The sequence below is a fragment of the Lonchura striata genome, chromosome 3, assembly GCF_046129695.1.
Source record: "Lonchura striata isolate bLonStr1 chromosome 3, bLonStr1.mat, whole genome shotgun sequence".
Taxonomy (NCBI): Eukaryota; Metazoa; Chordata; class Aves; order Passeriformes; family Estrildidae; genus Lonchura; species Lonchura striata.
This window is the reverse complement of record NC_134605.1, coordinates 45043843-45061825: the sequence shown is the minus strand read 5'-3', so window position 1 is coordinate 45061825 and position 17983 is coordinate 45043843. Positions and strand designations below refer to the sequence as shown.

At 51.7% G+C, this 17983-nt stretch overlaps 1 protein-coding gene across 2 annotated transcripts; it reads left to right on the top strand.

Annotated features, from left to right (window-relative positions):
* Positions 1-10699: 10699 nt before the first annotated feature.
* On the top strand, positions 10700-15828 carry IRF2BP2 (interferon regulatory factor 2 binding protein 2). Of its 2 annotated transcripts, XR_013339711.1 has the most exons (3): positions 10700-11845; positions 12078-12990; positions 15142-15828. XR_013339711.1 is itself a non-coding variant. In XM_031504330.2 (2 exons), the coding sequence occupies exons 1-2, from the start codon at positions 10816-10818 to the stop codon at positions 12797-12799; spliced, it is 1752 nt and encodes a 583-aa protein (XP_031360190.2). In that variant the 5' UTR covers positions 10700-10815; the 3' UTR covers positions 12800-14987. The 2 variants fall into 2 exon arrangements, 1 of the variants encoding a protein (XP_031360190.2); XM_031504330.2 differs by lacking the exon at positions 15142-15828 and having other exon boundaries at positions 12078-14987.
* Positions 15829-17983: the final 2155 nt, after the last annotated feature.

Here is a 17983-nt window from a genome sequence, read left to right as displayed (position 1 = left end):
AACTTGTTAATTGTTAGAGCATTATGACCTTAGACTTTGCCCAGGTATTTAATAACACCATCTGCTGTCTAGGTCTGCAATACTATTATTTTTTACATAAGGATTATTCTTCTTTCTCCACAAAAAAGATTGCAAAAACAGTGAGAAAGGAGAGCACAGCAGTGTGGTACTTAAACCTGACTGCCCAAGCAAAATATGCAGGAGGCACAGTTCATCCAAAATATCGCAGATGTATTGTCTGGGATCTGGAAATCTTGATGTGCTGAAGGCTGAGAGTCTGTGATCCAGCCTTGTCTTGCCTGAGAACAAGCTGGGAGTGAAATGCACTCTGGTGCAGGCTGCCATTCACCTTGCTCTTCCTGGCACCACCGCTGTCTCCTTCACCAAAACAACAACAGTGGTCCAAAGGCCACCATTTAGGAATCACTGTGCCTTCAGATCTTTTTCAGTTTGATAACATGCTTTTAAAGCATGTACATTTCACACCAAGCAATCACATTAATCAGGTTTTCCAATCCTCTTCTTGCTGACAGTGATGTGATTTTTGGCTTTGTCTTCTTAGGGAATTTAGGGAAGGGAAGAAAACACTGTATTTCTCTCAGCGGGTGTCTTCTGGTCAATGTTTCCATGGGGTTTCATGTAAAGCCATTCCCAGATTCACTGACAAAAGTCCTAACAACTGAGATGAGCCACTTTCTCACTTTGGAATGTTGCAATTTTTGTGCAAATAATATTTTCCTCCAAATAAAGAGAAGCTGAAACTTGATAGCTGGTGAGCTGCCAGATGAAGAGGAAGCATTAGAGGTGTGAACACCAAAGTGATCCAAAATACATGGCCAAGAGAAAGAACCCAGAGTGTACTTTAAATTTAAAGGTGCACATTTGAGGTGGGTTTTCAAATGTTTTTACTTAGTTTACTGCTTATTGGTGTGTGTTTGAGGAATAAAACAATCATGAATCCTCCACACACCCAGCTTAATTCCTATATGAGACCTAGGAGGTGAAGTGCTTTACTTGGCATTCTGCTGCAAGAGAGAGGTCAAATATGAAACGAACATATGAATGTAATTAGGAGGGTATGTAAAATATGGGGGCTGGATGTCTTAACAGTGTCCAAAGCAGGCATGTCTTGACATGCCATTGGTTGAAAATGATTTTAAGTACTCCAGTCTGTCGGACAGTGTATCTGATTACATCTGAAAAGAGTTTCTTAGTCTTTTGCTCACATGATTTTTCTCATATTTCAAGTGTAGAAGTTTGATTCTGGAAGCCTAGCATGAAGAAACATTCACATCTTTTTGAAGTGTATGAAACAGTATCTTTTTATTACCAATGCTGGTTCTGGAAGAAGATGTGAAAAAGTCCAGATTCTTCCCACTTGTCCTGTATTTATTCTGAGACAAAGAAAGTTCTAAGGACATTTGTGCATGCTACCTGGAGGTACATGTAGCAGGTTATGATGTGATTTTTTTGTTCCATTTGTAAATAGAGAAACTGGTATTTTCTTATCACATACAGCTGAGTAAGTGTTCTTACTGTTGTTCCACAAATGACAAAGGAATGGCTAAAATCTGTGCCAAAAGTATGCACAAAAATCTATCTCTACTCTTTGCCTATGATTTGCATGTTCTTTTAAACCTTTCCAAGTGAAGCAGTAGGCAAAACCCCCGGCAACTAGAAGCATGTGCAAGGATGCAGAAAGCTTTAGAGTATGTTTCCACACCCTGCTGACCTATTAATCAAAAAGTCTGCCAAAACACGTAACTCTTAGTCTAAAGCAAAATTCACAAGAAAGGGCCTTGCTTGCATTAACCTACTTCTTTCCAGGTTGAGTGCCACTGCGGGATCTCCCAGAAGAGGAGCTGAGCCCATTATATGATTTTCATGTCCTCCCTAGGAATTTTCCCAGCTCCTTGGGACAGGGGGACACTGGCAAGAGCAACTCTCCTTCAGCTCTCTCGGTGGGCCAGGCTGGGACTCTGAGTTAAGCCAAGCAGATGCAGTGGTCCTCTGGATGAGGCAGGAGTGAGCTGTCAGCTGCAGGGCTGCTTGACCTCACATTCAGCAGTGCAGTGCATCATCACCTCAGGGCAAATGCTGCTCTAGTGAAAATTCAGTGACTTAGCAGAGCTGCCCCCAGCAGGAACTATGATTCCCCTGTGATCACTGGCTTACTGAGGCTGGGAGTGGTGAGTGGTACTAGGTTTAGATGTGCCTCTCTCCTTCTTTTCCCAGCTCTCTCTCAATTTGAATCACCATCCTGGTTCATGAGCATGGTGCAGTCCCAGGGTAAGGTTCTCAAAATCCCACAGAGCATTTGTGGAGCCATAAACTTGACAGCAATGGCTTCAAATGGAAAGTAGCCCCCATACTGAAGTTGACATGGGAGTATCTTCTTCACCTCATACCTGCATTACATGTACCTATTTTTGAGACTGTAATACAAACTCCCATTTTACTTACACACACACACACACACACACACACACACACACATGCACGCATGTGTTTTATTTTAGTGTTGTACTTGTTAGACATAGACCCAGTAAGAACAACAGCAAAAAAATCATGCTGGTAGTTTTTTTAGTGCTACTGAGTGATAAGGACACCCCTCTACAGTGAAGAGAAGCCCCGTGCAGGGGTCTCCCCACATTAGCATTATTGGTGATGGAGGCAGGGCTCATCTTGCTGTGCAGAATATGGAGCCCAGCCCTTAAACTCCTCAGGTCCTGGCAGGAAATCAGACCCATCTCCAGCATGGCCCTGTGCCCCTGGGAAGCCCAGCTGGTCCATGTGTCCCTCCCTCCTCTCCAGTGTGTATTCTGGCAGCTTGGGGAGGGTTGTCACAGCTGTTGGTGGCTGATGGGAGGATGCCTGTGGGTACAGCATGAGGGGTTTCTGCAGCAGCTCCAAACTGATGCTGCTGCTGAGGTCCCTTCCCAGCCACGCATCCCAACTTGCTTCCTTCTCTGCAGAAGCACCCCTGGCACAGCAGGATGATGGCACTAGAGCAGATTTAGTTGCACTGCAGCTGTTGGGGCTGCCAGATTTGCTCCAGCAGCCACAGAAGCAAAATGCCGAGGGCAGCGCCGGCAGAACCGAGAGCTGGGGTGGGGGAGAATGGGACCACTTCTGCTGACAGCACCAGCTCGTTGTGACCTCTAAAGCAGAGCTGCAGGTGTGCTGCATGCTCTCCTCTGGTAGCTCACCCAGCTCGTGCCCAAGGCCATCTGGATCAAAGACAAGATGAGACACTGCTCCGGAAACCAGGGCCAAGCTCCTCTCTTCAGCATGGTGCTCTGGGGTGGTGATTTGGTCTGCCATTATGTAAGATTCAACAAAAGCTGTATAACAAAACTATTTTAAGTAAGAATGTTAATTGAAGGCTGAGTCAGGCTGCAGCTAAAGCAGAGATGTTTTTGAGAGGCTTGTACTCTTTTTCATTTGGTCTATATTTTTTCCACTTAATTACAATGTGTGTGGAACAGCAGTTAGCAATAATAGTAACTGGCAGAGGGAAAATGGATGATCAAGATGATCGTCCTCTTGCCTCTGGATCAGCCAGTGAAACCCATCCCAGATCAACACCATTCAAAAGTCATCCATTTCTGAGGCTGCATGAGGCATATGGGAAGTGCAAATAGACCATGGAGCAGAGGCAGCTCCTTGGTGCTCTTTATTGTGATGGGCTGCAGGTGGAAACTGCTGAGACGTGTTAGAGGGAGGCTTGCTGAAGGATGCCTGTGTGACACCTCCCAGGAACACATGCAAGACCCCTGAATCAGCAGCAAGTGGCAGCTGTGCAAGCAGCCTCAGCAGCTGCCCCGGCAAGCTCACTGGCATGGCCATTCCTCAAGCAAGACATGAGGTCCTTCATCAGACCTATTATTGAAGATGACTGGTCCTCATCCAGTCCTGTTTGGGAGACCAAGCGATATGCAAGCCCTGGCCTTTGGCAAGTTCCTCTAATGACTGGAATTTGCAGGAGGAGACAGTTTAATTTCCAGCTCCAGCACAGGTCTACCAGTTATTAATGCTGCTGGTGTTCTTTTAATCAAATATGAACTCAACTTCCCACCAGGCACCTCCTTCTGGAGCTCAGCATGAGCAGAAGGGATGTGGGTGCCTGAAAAAGGGATGTGTGTGATTTTCTTTGCCCAAAAGTACACATGGACAGAATGAAGTAATGCAATACAACTATATCATTATTGTCTAAACTTGTAAGTATTGCTCCTCAGCATTGCTGCACATACACATACTACTCATATGACAGAATGTACAAGATAAAAATATCCTTTTTTACTTTTTTTTACTTAGCATATTAGACTGCAGTCAGCAAAAAGATAAGGTTATGGGGCTGAAGCACAGAGAGGAGCATTTCCTCCTTGCTCTGCCTGCCCGGAATGCTCCCTAAGGGATTCCCTGCAGAGGAGGGGCACCGCCTGAGCATCAGGAAGAGAGAAAGGGAGAGAATGAGAGGAAGTGCTGGGAGGTCAAAACCAAATTTTGTTTGCATTCTGTGCTTTCTCAGATTTGGGCACCCTTCTGTTGACTCTTGTCTGATTGCAAAATTGCAATAGTATAGCTGCAATGACTAGCGGAAACACGAGCACCACAACAATATCTCAATGTGCCTGGAACAAACCAAGGCTGCAGCCTAATGAACCATTTTGCAGCTTTTGCATGTCAATGATCAAAATTCTTCCGGAAGGAAACCTGGTCTGTTCAAGGGACTCTCCTCTAGCAGCTGCCCACTGCTCCCTGTACTATAGTCCTTTTCCTAAAGAGCAACCCCTCTGAGGTGGGGGGGATAGGGGAGCACACCAGCATAGTACATGTTGCTACCCAAATAGGTGGGCATGTCTGGTTTGCTACCCACTGTTCAGTAGCTATACAATCCTAACAATTGGCAGGGAATCAGAGAGGGAATCCATCTCCCCTTTTCTTTCCCCTGAGTCTTTTTGAACTAGCTGATCTGTGTGGGGCTCAAACCATCGGCACCTGCCCCCAGGAGCCCTCAGCCCCTCCAGGTGTCTGTGCCTGCAGGAAGGACGAGACAACTGCTGCTGTGTGAGTAGAAAAATGGGATTGCGAAATGGCCGGTGCTGCCAGGATAGCAGCAGCAGCACAGTCTCCCTTCAGCTGGGCTGCCTGCCCCACTGGTGGTGGTCCTGTCCTGCCCCAAACTGTGGGGCTTCGAGGCGGGGAGGCTTTTGGGACGGCGAGTTCTTCTGGCAGGCCCGGGAGGTGATTTGCCAGCTGGAGCTGTCAGCAAGCGCCAGTTTGCTGCTTCAGGGGGATGTTTGGGTAATGCAGGAACTCCCATGTTGGAAACAACATTAATACCCTTGGCCCGCACTTTGAGAAGGTCTAGTCCTCGGTTTTGAGTTTTATTTTGTGTGAGGACCCTACTGCCAACTCCCACAAACAGGGAAAAGGCATTTCCCAGCCTGAACTCCCCAGCCCATCTGAGAAAGCCTTTGGCGCAGCCTCCTTGGGGCTCCTCTTTGTGCTTTGCTCACGCACACCAGCACTTCCACACATGCCGAGGGGGAAGCTCTGCCCCTGCGCAGCTACTCGGGGCTCTGCAAGCTGCATCGACATGGGCTCAGGGGAATGAAGCACAGACAAGGAATACAACTACCCAGAAACCTAAGAAGAAGGAGCTTTAAGGCCCTCTGTAATTTTTTCAACAGACGATCTGTTTCTGCTCTTATTTTGTAACGTTTCCTGTGGAGTCCTCGCCCCTGTCCAATTTTCTGAGGGTATTTGGAAGCCTGTCGACTCCCGCACAGAAGGCAGGGAGCAGAGCCAGCGCGGTGTCACGGAGGGGTCACTGCTTCCTGGGCTTCCTGTTTATTTTGGGAAGGGGTCACCCGGCCAGCCGGCCGCTCTGCCTGCGCCCCGGGAAGCCCCCGGCCACCACATTCCTGCCCCCCTCGCCCGTGGCTGCAGACAATTGCCGACTGTGGCTCGAAATGCAGAGCACCAAGGCGAGGTGTAAATGGGATAACCCGACATGCCTATTTACTCAGCCTGGGGATAAGGGGCGGAAGCTTTTCCACATCAATTGCCCTTTCTTCTGGTATCTGGAAGTGTCTCTCTGAAGTTTTTCGTTCTCTTCGGAGGGTAGTAACCTCTGAATTTCTTAAGTATTTCCACGATCCTTTCCTCGCCGCTTTTTTTCTACTCCTACTTGAAAAGAGGGCATAAAGTCAACTGCGCTGTTAAAAACAGAATTGTCTTTTTTTTTTAAAGAAAGCATGCAAATTTTTCTCCAAACTGCCTAGAGCAGAGCCCACCAATGGAGCAGAAGCTGTAGCACACAGGCTCTTGCTCACAGTGCAAGTCCCTGGTAACTAACCCTGACCATGCTGTCTAGAGGAAAGGGTTGGAGCAGAATAGCAGCATATGCTGCATCTCCATATTTTGGGATAATCCATGAACGAATGGTAAACGATTGTCCTATTGCTGTTTCCTCTTCTAGGCAGGCTCTGCTTAGGTTCCTTGTAGCTCTCAAACAGCAGTATTCAATGCAGCTTTCTTCAAGGAGTTAATAAAAGCCCCATGTATGGGAAACAGCAGACACTGAGTAGATGCTCGAGCCCCTCTCAATCCTCTGGCACGTTCTGCCTCATGTTGAGTGAGTGCAGTGACCTGTCTCCGGCCTCAGTGGAGTATTTTTGTGCCAGTGGCTCTGTCAGCTCCTGCCATCAGCAGTCAGCTCCAGGCTGCAGGGCAGCCGTCAGCATGCCACTGATGAGCAGCTCTTGGGGAAGCATGCTCTCATCCTGCAAGCCCATAAGTGCACACAGCTTTACATTCATAGTGATGCTCCTGTGAATAAAGTTGTAACTGGTTGTAAACATCTGCAGGATCAGTGGCTTACCATGAGCCCGTCCAAACCCTATTTATGTCAACATGCTGTGCCTGATGACACCCTCATTTGCATCAGTATCTTTTTTCCCTCCTACAACACTGGATTAAACACTGTTGGCTCAAAGTCACCTGCATCTGACTAAATCCAAAACTTGAAGGACTATTCTCAACCTCTCCTCTCTCAGTTCTGAGAGAGCAACCTCCATAATTCATTATAAATCAATGAAGGAGAGGTGGTAACATCCTTCAGCATAATTGTCTTTCCTATCTTGGCTCTGGCCATTTTGATATTACCCTGCAGGACTGCTGCCACAACAGAAGGATGCAAATAAGAGCTATGGAGGAAGCAGTGCGTATCTGCTGGAGAAGGTTGTGAGACAGCCCTCAATCAGAAGGGAAAGAAGAATGCCAAGGGCAGAGGTGATCAAGTGAGGAGCACTGGTTTGGACACAGACAGAAGGGCAGGCCCCATGGGGGATAGGTATGTGGGTGAAGTGCAGGCTGGGGGCACAGTTCTGGAACAAGAGTCTGCATGCAATCACTGCTGCCAGTGCAGAGGATAAGCGGGAAAGGATATAAAACCCTGCAGGGAGGAAGAGAAACACAGGAAGATCTCGGCGTGGTTCACTGACAAAAGCAAAAAAACACATTGTGAGAAGGGGCATGTCATTGATGTGGGGGTGGCAAACAGAGTTCAACTCAAAGAACCGCCCCACTACAACCTTTCCCTCCTTCCCTCACCCATGATACTGGGCACACCAGAACAAGACAAAAGCCTTCCACACCGTGCTGGACCCTCACCCATGCCACCATGGTGCTCCTTGGTCAGGGACTGCCCCAGACCTTCATAGCCTTGCACCCCATAAGACATTGTCCAGCACTCTCTGCTCCTATCTATAGCCTTGGTGTGTTGCATTGAGGGGAGTTTAGCAGAGATCTGGCACAAAGGAATGGCTTCTGTTTCAAAAAAGAGAAAAAAAAAGAACAAGAGACAAATTCATTATTTGTTCAATTCCTGTGCAGTTACTGCTGTAACAGTCAGCAGCTTTGAGGTATTTTTTTTTGTGATTTGATACATAAACCACATTTCCTATGTAGCACTGCCACTATTTTTTTATCAGGTTTTTGACATTGAGCTTGGTAACATGATTTTGTTGGCGTTTTTTTTCCTTTTCCACCAGAATGAATTCAAAGGCAGCAAATGCTGCAAAACCAGAATACTGCTCATCTTGACTTTTCCATGCAGCTAGTTTTCATTAAAAATAAAGGAAAATAAATACAGATCACATTTTCTGTCCTGCAGTTAAAAGCCTGCCACAGCTCAAAGCTTTGCTTTCTTCTTACCCTGCAGCCTCGCTCAGCTAGCACTCCAGCTCGGCTCATGATCTGAAAATGTGCAAACACACTGTTTCTTGGCTTTCCACCAGTATATATAAATATATGTAATTTTTTCCTTCGGAGAACCTGGAGGCTAAAGCAAGAGGGCAAAGGAGTACGTGACTAAAACATCCAAACTTCCTCTTTCATAAGCCATCACATGATGAAGTGCAATTACAATTCCTGCCTTGTCCCTGCCAATTGCAGGCGCATTGCCTCACCCGAGAAACCCGGCTTCTTCCCCCGCCCCGTGTGTGTGAGTGTGTGTGTGTGGAGGCAGTGATCGCTGCAGCCGGCTTGGCGAGGCTCCAGCTTCGGGCTGGAGAAAGAGGGCAGTGGGTGGAAGACGAAAACAAAGATCTGTTTACTTAGCTTGCATGGATAAATCGTCTTTCCAGCCGGGGAGGGGAGGAGGGAAAAGAAACAGCTTTAAAGGACTTTGATGCAACGTGAAAGGAGGGCTGCTCGAGAAAAGCGAGCCGATGTTAACCCTTGGCTCTCCGGGAGCACGTCGGGGCCAAGGCAGGGCTGCCCCCTTCTCCTTGCTCCTGCCTTCCGGCCCCGGCCGGCCGCCGCAGGGCTGCTGGAGCTGTGGGGGCTCCGGGGGCAGCAGCCCCGGCCGCCGCAACCGTGCGCGGGGCTGGATTTGGGGCCGCGGCTGACTTTTTTTGCGCTTATGTACAACCCGGCGCCTCCGGGGCGCCCAGCTGGCCGCGCAGTTGCAAAGTCACCCAACCTGGCACGGGGGCCGCAGTGCCAGGACGAGCAGGAGGCCGAGGCAGGGGGAAGCAAGGGTCCCCCGCAGCCCCGGGGCGCACGGGCGGCCGCGACACCCAGTCCCGGCCCCGGGAAGCGAGCGCAGGGCGAGAGGGGCGCGGCTCTGCCCCCGGTGTCCCCCCGACGCCCCTCGGCAGCCCGGCCGGGCGCTGGCGGCGGGGCCAGCCCCGCAGCGCCGTCGGGCGGCCCCCAGGCGCGGGGAGGCACCTCCCGGCGGCGGCGACGGACGTCAGAGCTTCCCCAGCCCCGGCCGGCTCCCGGCTCCCGCCTCCCGCCCTCTTTCCCTCCCTCCTCCGTAACCTACATAACGCCGTGGGAAGGGCGGCTGGAGCACGGCTGTCGGGGGGAGCAGCCTCCGCCGTGTTCACCCCGCACGGGCAAAGGCGTGCAGCCGACCGTACGTGCCGGGATGCGCCCGCTGAGGGGTTGCTTCACCTCCCGTGACACACGAGGAGAGCGAACACCCTCTCTTGCTCCCTCCCTTGCCCCCATCCTGTGTTTCAGTGCGGGTGCAGGTGGCGGATGAGCGATTCACAGCGTGGAAGGGGGTCGGGGAAACAGGTTTTTCTTTTTTGGGAACGAGACGGCGTGTGCTTAGTCTGTGTGAATTTCGCTAATCTGCATTAGAGAACTGCTGGTTTGTGGTTTAAAATGACAGGAAATCTAGAACGTCCTATTTCCTGTGCACAATGACAACAGTTAAGGAAAAAAAAAAAAAAAAAAAAAAAAGCTGGGTAATCGTTACATTTATTTGTAATGGTGCCTCCTGCTCCGGCGGGGAGAACAAAGCCGAGCACTGCTCGGCGGGGCGCCGGCCCCTGCCCGGAGGTGGCGATGACCGGCCCGGCGGGGGGGACCTCGCAGCTGCGGGGCGCGCCCGGGGCGCCGTGTCCAAGGTCACAGGGCGAGCGCGGCGGGGGACAAGAGGGGGTACACAGAGCCCCGCACTGCGGGAGGCGCTCCGCGCACCGCTGCGCCCACGGGTGGGAGGTTTCGGCAAAGCCCCTTGGCGGTGAGGGGAATAGTAATACACCCAACCATAATAAAAATAAAATCAGAAAAGAAGGAGGGAGCTGCGGGGCACCCCCGCCCCTCGCCTTGTCCCTCTCCGCTCCCACAGCCCTCCCCGGGGGCCATCGGGGCGGGGTCGCGGCGGCCCCCCGGCGGCAGGAGGAACCCCCGGTGCCGGTGGCGGGGGCGCGGGCAGGGGCCGGGGCTGGGATCGCGGCGGCGGCGGCGGCGGCGGGGCGGGGGCGCCCACCGCGCAGGCGCGGCCGGCACTGTCGAAGAATCGTAGCGGCGGCGCGCAGAGGCGGCGGTGGCGGCTGGAGCCCGGCACGGCACGGCGCCGCCGCCAGCCCCGGCCCCGGCCCCGGCCCCCGTGGCAGTCCCCGCCCCACCCGCCCCGCCGCGCCGCGCCGGCCCCCGCCGCCCCGCGCCGCCCCGTAGTAGCCAGAGAGCGGGGGAGCCGTGCGGGCGGCAGCGGCCGCAGCCCTGCGCCAGCCGCGCGGCGGAGATGCGCGTCCCCGCCGCCCTGTGAGCGCCGCCGGCGGAGACGGCGAGGGGAGCGGCGTTCCCCGCAGCGGCTCTGCCTGCCGGGGCGCCCGCCGCGCCCCGCTCCAGCGCACGGAAGAGGAAGGCGAGGGGGAGGGGGCCCGGCGGACGGTCCCGCTGCGGCCGCGGCTCCCGAGCCTGCCCGTCGGGACTCCGGTGACGAGGGGCGGAGGAGGCAGCGGCCGAAGCCGGAGCGGGGGGCGCTCGCCGCTGCCCCGGGGCCGGGACATGTCGTCGGCGGCGGTGGCGGCTGCTTCCCGCAGGCAGTCGTGCTACCTGTGCGATCTGCCCCGCATGCCCTGGGCCATGATCTGGGACTTCACCGAGCCCGTCTGCCGGGGCTGCGTCAACTACGAGGGCGCCGACCGCGTGGAGTTCGTCATCGACACGGCGCGGCAGCTGAAGCGGGCGCACGGCTGCTTCCCCGAGGGCCGGGCCCCGCCACCGCCCCACGCCAAGCAGCCTCCGCTCTCCGCCAAGGAGCTCCTGGCGCAGCAGCAGCAGCTCGGCCACCCCTCGGCGGCGGAGGCGGCGGCGCGGCCCCCGCCGCAGCCCCTGGAGCGCTACTCGCTGGCGGCCGAGCGGCCGCCGCCCCGCCTGGGCGCCGAGTACGGCGGCGGCCGGCAGGTCAACGGGATCCTGGTGCCCAACGGCTTCCCCAAGCCCGAGGAGCCGCCAGAGCTCAACCGGCAGAGCCCGAACCCGCGGCGGACGCACGCCGTACCGCCCACCCTAGTGCCGCTGGTGAACGGCGCCGGGCTCCCTGCCGCCATCGGCGGTCTGGGCAGCCGCGCTGCCGCCGCGGCCGCCGCCTCGCTGGCCGCCATCTCCGCCGCGCCCGCCCCCATGGCCGTGCCCGTGCCCCAGCAGCCGGCGGCGGCGGCGCAGGCGGCGGCGCAGGCGGCGGGGCAGCCCGGAGAGCTGGGACACAAGCGTCCCGGCTCCGTCTCCTCCTCCTCCTCGGGCGGCGGCGGCGGCGCGGCGGGGGAGCACGACAGTGGCGCCAAGGAGAAGCGCGGCTCTGCCGAGAGCCTGCCGGCGGCGGCGGCGGCGGAGCTGGCCGCGGAGGGCAAGGGCCGGCCGGGCGCCGAGCAGGAGTGGCTGGCCAAGCCCAAGACAGTGCGGGACACGCTGCTGGCCCTGCACCAGCACGGGAGCCACACCGTGGCTCCCTTCGACAGCAAATTCAAGAAAGAGCCGGGCATGGCGGGCGGCCGGCTGCTGGGCTACGAGACCAACGGCTCCGTGGCCAAGCCAGGTGAGGAGCCGGGGACCGGGGGGCGGCGGGCAGGGCGGGAGGGGTGGCTCTCCATGGATGCGGGGCGGGGGATGCCGGGCGGCTTTGGGCGTGCGGGGCGGCGGTCCGGCCGCTTGGGTGGCCGGGTGCCCGGGGGGTGGCCGAGGCCGCCCGTTTTCGCGGTTGCTCGGCAATGCGTTGCGAGTGCGCTGCCTTCTTACCCTCCTCCTTCCCCCCACCTCTGCCTCTGCAGGGGCTCGGGCCGCCCGGAAGAGGAAGCCTTCCCCCGAGCCGGAGGGCGAGGCTGGACCCCCGAAGATCAACGGGGAGGTGCAGCCCTGGCTGCCCACCCCGTCAGAAGGGATGAAGCTGCCGCTGACGGCCACCCCCTTCATGTCGCCCCCGCCGCCCACCGCCTCGCCCCACTCCAACCGGACCACGCCGCCCGAGGCGGCACAGAACGGCCAGTCCCCCATGGCCGCCCTCATTCTGGTGGCGGACAATGCCGGGGGCAACCACGCCTCCAAAGACGCCAACCAGGTCCACTCCACCACGCGGAGGAACAGCAGCAGCCCCCCCTCGCCCTCCGCCATGAACCAAAGAAGGCTGGGCCCCGGCAGGGAGGTGCCGGGCCAGGGGGCCAGCGCGGCGGCGGCGGGCGGGCTGGAGCCCGTGCACCCCGCCAGCCTGCCGGACTCGTCCCTCGCCGCCAGCGTCCCGTTGTGTTGTACCCTCTGCCACGAGCGCCTGGAAGACACCCACTTCGTGCAGTGCCCCTCCGTCCCCTCCCACAAGTTCTGCTTCCCCTGCTCCCGGCAGAGCATCAAGCAGCAGGGAGCCAGCGGGGAGGTGTATTGCCCCAGCGGGGAGAAGTGTCCCCTGGTCGGCTCCAACGTCCCCTGGGCCTTCATGCAAGGGGAGATCGCCACCATCCTGGCCGGAGATGTGAAAGTGAAAAAGGAGAGGGACTCGTGACTCGCCTGCACTCGCTGCCCGACGTCACCTTGAACTCGAACTGCTCGAATTCTGTATATATCTATAAATATATATATATAAATATATATATATATATCTCCAAGACAAGGGAAATGTAGACTTCATAAACATGGCTGTATAATTTTGATTTTTTTGAATACATTGTGTTTCTATATTTTTTGAAGACAAAGGTATGTACTTATTATAAAGGCATTTCTTCTAATTCTTCTCTTTTTTTTTTTTTTCTGTTTCGTTTTTTCTTTTTTTCCCTTTTGTTATAGCAACTATTTGTTGTGCTTCCCTGGTGACAGTTACTGTTCAATGTAGGCTGTGACTTGCGCTGCTTTTTTTAGAGAGCACTTGGCAAACCAGAAATGCTTCTAGCTGTATTTGTATGCACTTGTTTCTTCTGTTTTTTCTTTCCTTTTCTTTTTTTTTTTTTTTTTTAAATGCCAAATACACTTTCTGACATTGTAAAGATTGCCTTACTGTCTGTGATTCCTTATTCCTGGCCCCTGTCCTGTAGAGCTGGTCGCATGCAGGCTTGGTCTGAGGCAGCTGGGGACAAGAGTGGCTAGCCAAGGCAGGCATGCACTTGCCATCCCACTGGCCAGGCGAGCTTAGGGAGCAGGAGGGCTTTCTCCCAGAAGCGCGTGGCTCAGGGTGCGATGGAAGATCCTCCAGATCCAGTCCCAAATTGCTCACTGTTTCTCAAGGGAAGCTGCCACCAGAGTAGGATGTGGAGAGGTGTCCAAGAGGCGCTGTTGAGTTAGGGATTTCTGGGTTTGTTTGTTTTTGGTTTGGTGTTTTGTTTTGTTTTTTTCGTTTTTTTTCCAAGGCAAAGTTGACCGCAGTTCTTGTGATCAGTTCTAAGATTACAAAACTGCATTTATTCACCAATTACATACCATAACGTGGAATTTTGATAATGAACTTAGTTACGTGATTGGTGAAGGTGCCAATGTAGCACTGCCATTTCTGAAGGTCTTCAGTGTCACTTGTGGGGCTTTTGTGTATTTGGAACAAGCTGGGGATGTGGGGAAGAGACTTTATTTTATTTTACTTTAATTTTCAGATAGTGCATATGGATTTTGATTTTGCTTACCAGTCACCTCTAGTGCTGTTGCTATTGTTACTATCGCTGACCCGGTATTTCCAAGTAGTGGCAGGTACGGTGTGGTACAGTGACAGCAGTGACTGAGGCTCTGCCAAATTGCCCGCGGGCATATCAGTGACAGCCCAAATGTGGGTGGAGGAAACCTGTAATTTCCTTATTACGTATGCTTGAAACAAACCTACTGCTATTCTTTGAAAATGAAAATATAAACTGGTTGAAATGAAAGCAATTAGGGCTGTACATAATGGCCCTGGCCCTGCCTTTTAAGCTACTTTGGAGAACTCTTTTGTAAAGCCACTTCTTTTGATCACGCTTCTGCATCACCAAGCAGACTTCTAAAATCAATAAATCATTGGTTACTAGAAATAGTTCAAGTCTAATAGTGATGTTTTTGTGCTGTTTATAGTTCATTGGCAACACTGCATCTGTACGAGCCCTTCTGTCGAGGTGTTTATAACTCGGTTATTTGCGGTTGTTTCTGAGCAAAAAGGTGGCGAGGTCATCCCCAGGGACCAGCTAATAAACACTTCTAGTATCAGAAGAGGAGGAGGAGGAGAAATCGTTTCAGCCAACTATAAAATTCAAGATTTTTGGATGCTTTTTACTCAACTGTTCTTATTGTGATAATGTTCAAACTGCAATTTAATGCAGAGGAGTTTTTTGGTTTTTTTTTTTTTTTTTAAGACTAATTTTTTTAAAAAAGAGAAGAAATGGTCCTTATTAGTATTTGAAGATCAGAACTGCACATGCACAGTAATTTTCTATGAAGTGTTTAATGAGCACACCCACTACATTGTGTTCCATATTACAGGTCAATGTAATATTAGATAAGACTTGCATGATAAACAAATTCATTGAGTCAATATTACGCTTTAAAACTTATAGTCAAGATTGGTGTCTTATGTAAACACATTTAGCCAATTTGAAGAAAACGCACATTATATATATATACATACCTATATATATACCTATATATAAAAAAATGCCAACTGTAAAGGATTCTTTGGAACCACTATGATCTGTGTAAATGTGTATCTAGGCACTTTATTAAAAAAATGGAATTTGAGCTGATAGATGGTAACAAGTTCTTCAAAGTTGCTTGGCATAATACCTTACATGGGATGAAGTTCATGGTTTGATTAAGGCGGTGTCCCTGCTCTTAAGAAAGAAGCAGAAACTGAATTCCAAAGCCTGCCTAAAAGAGCCCCCCATTTTGTGTCATCAGGTGTCCCAGCTGTGAGCGTGCTGAGGGTGAGACCTGCTCCTGAGCTCCTGACAAAGCGCACCCTTGTTTTGGGGCAGAGGGACATTGGTGTGAGAGGCCTGTAGGGAAGCACACCTTCCTCCTCCTGCCAGCCACCCGCTCCTGCAGTTCTGTGACTCCTGGAGAGGATGGAAACTCCCCAGCCACTGATGCCAGGCACTGGCCCAGTAACAACATAGATGGAAAAGAAATGGCACACGGTGGCTATGCTCACTCAGCTGACTTGAGCCCCCAGCCATGTCTAACCTCCACCATAAAACTTCAGAACTGCAAAAGAAAAACAAACAAAACAAAATAACAAACAAAAAAAGAATTAAAAAAATTTGAGGGTGTTCATACATAGTTCATTTTTCTCACATTGAATGTTGCTTTTTCTTTTTGGTTGCTTTGCTCAATTACAGTAATATTCCAGTGGATTCTTTATTACTACTTCCTGGGCTACAAATTTTTTCTTTTTTTTTTTTTTCTATTATTTTGAAGTGCTTTAGTTGCAACAGTGCTACTGTTAATATTCCTTTTTAAACTTTTTAAAAGGTGATACTGTAACTTGTGTAGTATTAAAAGTGTTTTAATGAAGAATGTGTGATTACAATTTTTTTTCCTAACCCACTTCCATCACTTTTTTTTCAAATACACTTTTTCCTGGCAGATTTTTTTCAACTGCATGGTTCTTTTGTTGATAGCTGCTGAACTAACCTGCTGCCAGTTTGGTATTTTATAGTTTTTCTTATTCTTTTTTTTTTTTTTTTCATTTCTGTCACTAAGCATAAGGAAACTAGGATTTTCAAATACTTACTGCATTTTTTTTTTGTATCTCTAACAAAAGGAAGAAAGAAAACTTGAAAAAGCTATAGTTGTACAATATTATTTAATTTTTTTAAAATACTGTCCTGACATTTATTTGTAAACAGATAGTAGTGTGGGACAAGAAGGGATGCATGGAGCTGGTGGGTGCTGCCCTGTGCCTGGGTCCCAGGGGGTGGGAAAGGTGCCACACAAGGGAAGCTTTGACCGTCTTTGCAGTGGCCTCAGAAAACCTGGTATGTTTGGGAGCTCTCTGTTTGGACGTGCTGTAAACCAGGCCATGGCAACCGCGTGTTTTTATGAACCAGCACTTAGGCAAAGGGTATAAATACATTTGAGAGTGCTCTCTAGTGGCTTGTTATGTCAACAGAGCCCCTGGATCCTTTCCTTCTGCACCCGGGCCAAGCCCTGCTTGCCTGTCCAGCTGGCAGGGCGGTGGCTCTCAGTGGGACAGGATGGGACATGGCTCTGGGGACACCCAGCCACCCGTCCGCCTGTACGGGGGCACCTGCCCTGCTTGTTGCCCCCACTCCATGTGCACAACTTGCCCCAAATGTGGGACAAAGTGCAATGTGGGACACCCCATGTGCAGTGCAGGGTGTTATGGTGCAGCTGCAGTGCCCACACTAAGACAGTGTCTCCTCAGGAAACACGTGGAAATGAATGGCACCAGGGGTGGCTGAGCTACTTGGACTCTCCTGCTTCACTCCAACAGGACTATGTCCAGTTATTAGGCTTAAAAAGGCTCAGCCCACAGCATTTCATGTTTCTCCTTGAGCATTTGCATTGAGGTAGCAGCATCTTTTGAAAAATAATTTAAGAAAACCCCAAACTCAATCACAACCTCTCCTCAAGTGAACTCTTGTCTCTAGAGATGCCATAGGTCCAGCCGAGTATAAACTAACTCCAGTATATGCTCCCATAATGAGGCAAATAAAAAAAAAGAGGAAATAAAGAAAGAAAGAAAGAAAGAAAGAAAGAAAGAAAGAAAGAAAGAAAGAGAGAGAAAAATAAAAAATGAAAGAAAGAAAGAAGAAAGGAAAAAGAAAAACTGATTTTTTTCCCCGTGTTAAAACAAAATATGCGCTTGGGCAGTGTATGGCTGCACTTCCTGCAGTAGGTGCATTGCAGCCAGTGACCCTTGCCATTTGCCAGGCATGGCCATGGAACAGCCCAGCTGCCCTGTTCTGATCCCATGCAGGCCACCAGTATTCCGGAGCCATCCTCCTTCCCCTGCCCTTTGTTCCCAGGAACATGATGCCTTTCCTCTGCCAGGGCCAAGGTCAGGAAGTGCTAGAAGCAGATGAATGAAGTGAGTGCTTACCCACTTCATCACCCAGAGCTGGTGCTCTGCTCCAGAGGTAACTCTTCCACTGCCTCTGGACAGCCTCTGGAGCATGCCACGGGCTTTGAGCACTAAGTGTGGGGTTCAAATTCTATGGAATGGTTCCAAATTCTCATGGAACTCTCTGAGAGGCTGAACTCTCCCTCCTGGGAAAGAAGGCACACTGACATCTCCCATAGAAAGCTCCCAAGTGCATGTTAGTCCCATATGGCTGTCTTGCTGGCTGGCATAGGTATGCTGAAGATGGGGTGACAGCTCTGGTATTTTTATACATCACCTAACTTTGCTTTTCTTTCTGCCACTCCAGAGCTGGTTTTGTAGAGACTGGAATAGAAGAGTGCATGCTAAACCCCAAAATGTTGCATCAAGCTGAAAACCCCTATAAAACAAACTTGCAGAGAAACCAGAGGTGTTCATAGAAGCTTCTCATAGGTGTTTCTTCATCTCATCACCTCTGACTCAGCAAACACCACAAGAAACATCCTTGCCCATTATCTCCCATCTCTAGCAGCACTGGGCCAAGTGTGAGAACCTGTCCTGCCTGGCACAGCACCCAGCCACACCCCCATCTCAGGGTCCCTTTGTCTGCCCCCAATCTGCTGCCTCTTGCCCTGGTGGTCCCCAGCTGTGGAGTGCCCCCATTCCATTCTGGGG

Coding starts and splice junctions, on each gene's coding strand:
- IRF2BP2 (XM_031504330.2), top strand. CDS start 10,816: ATGTCGTCGGCGGCGGTGGCGGCTGCTTCCCGCAGGCAGTCGTGCTAC. Junction 11,846..12,077: donor CGGCTCCGTGGCCAAGCCAG/GTGAGGAGCCGG, acceptor CTGCCTCTGCAG/GGGCTCGGGCCGCCCGGAAG.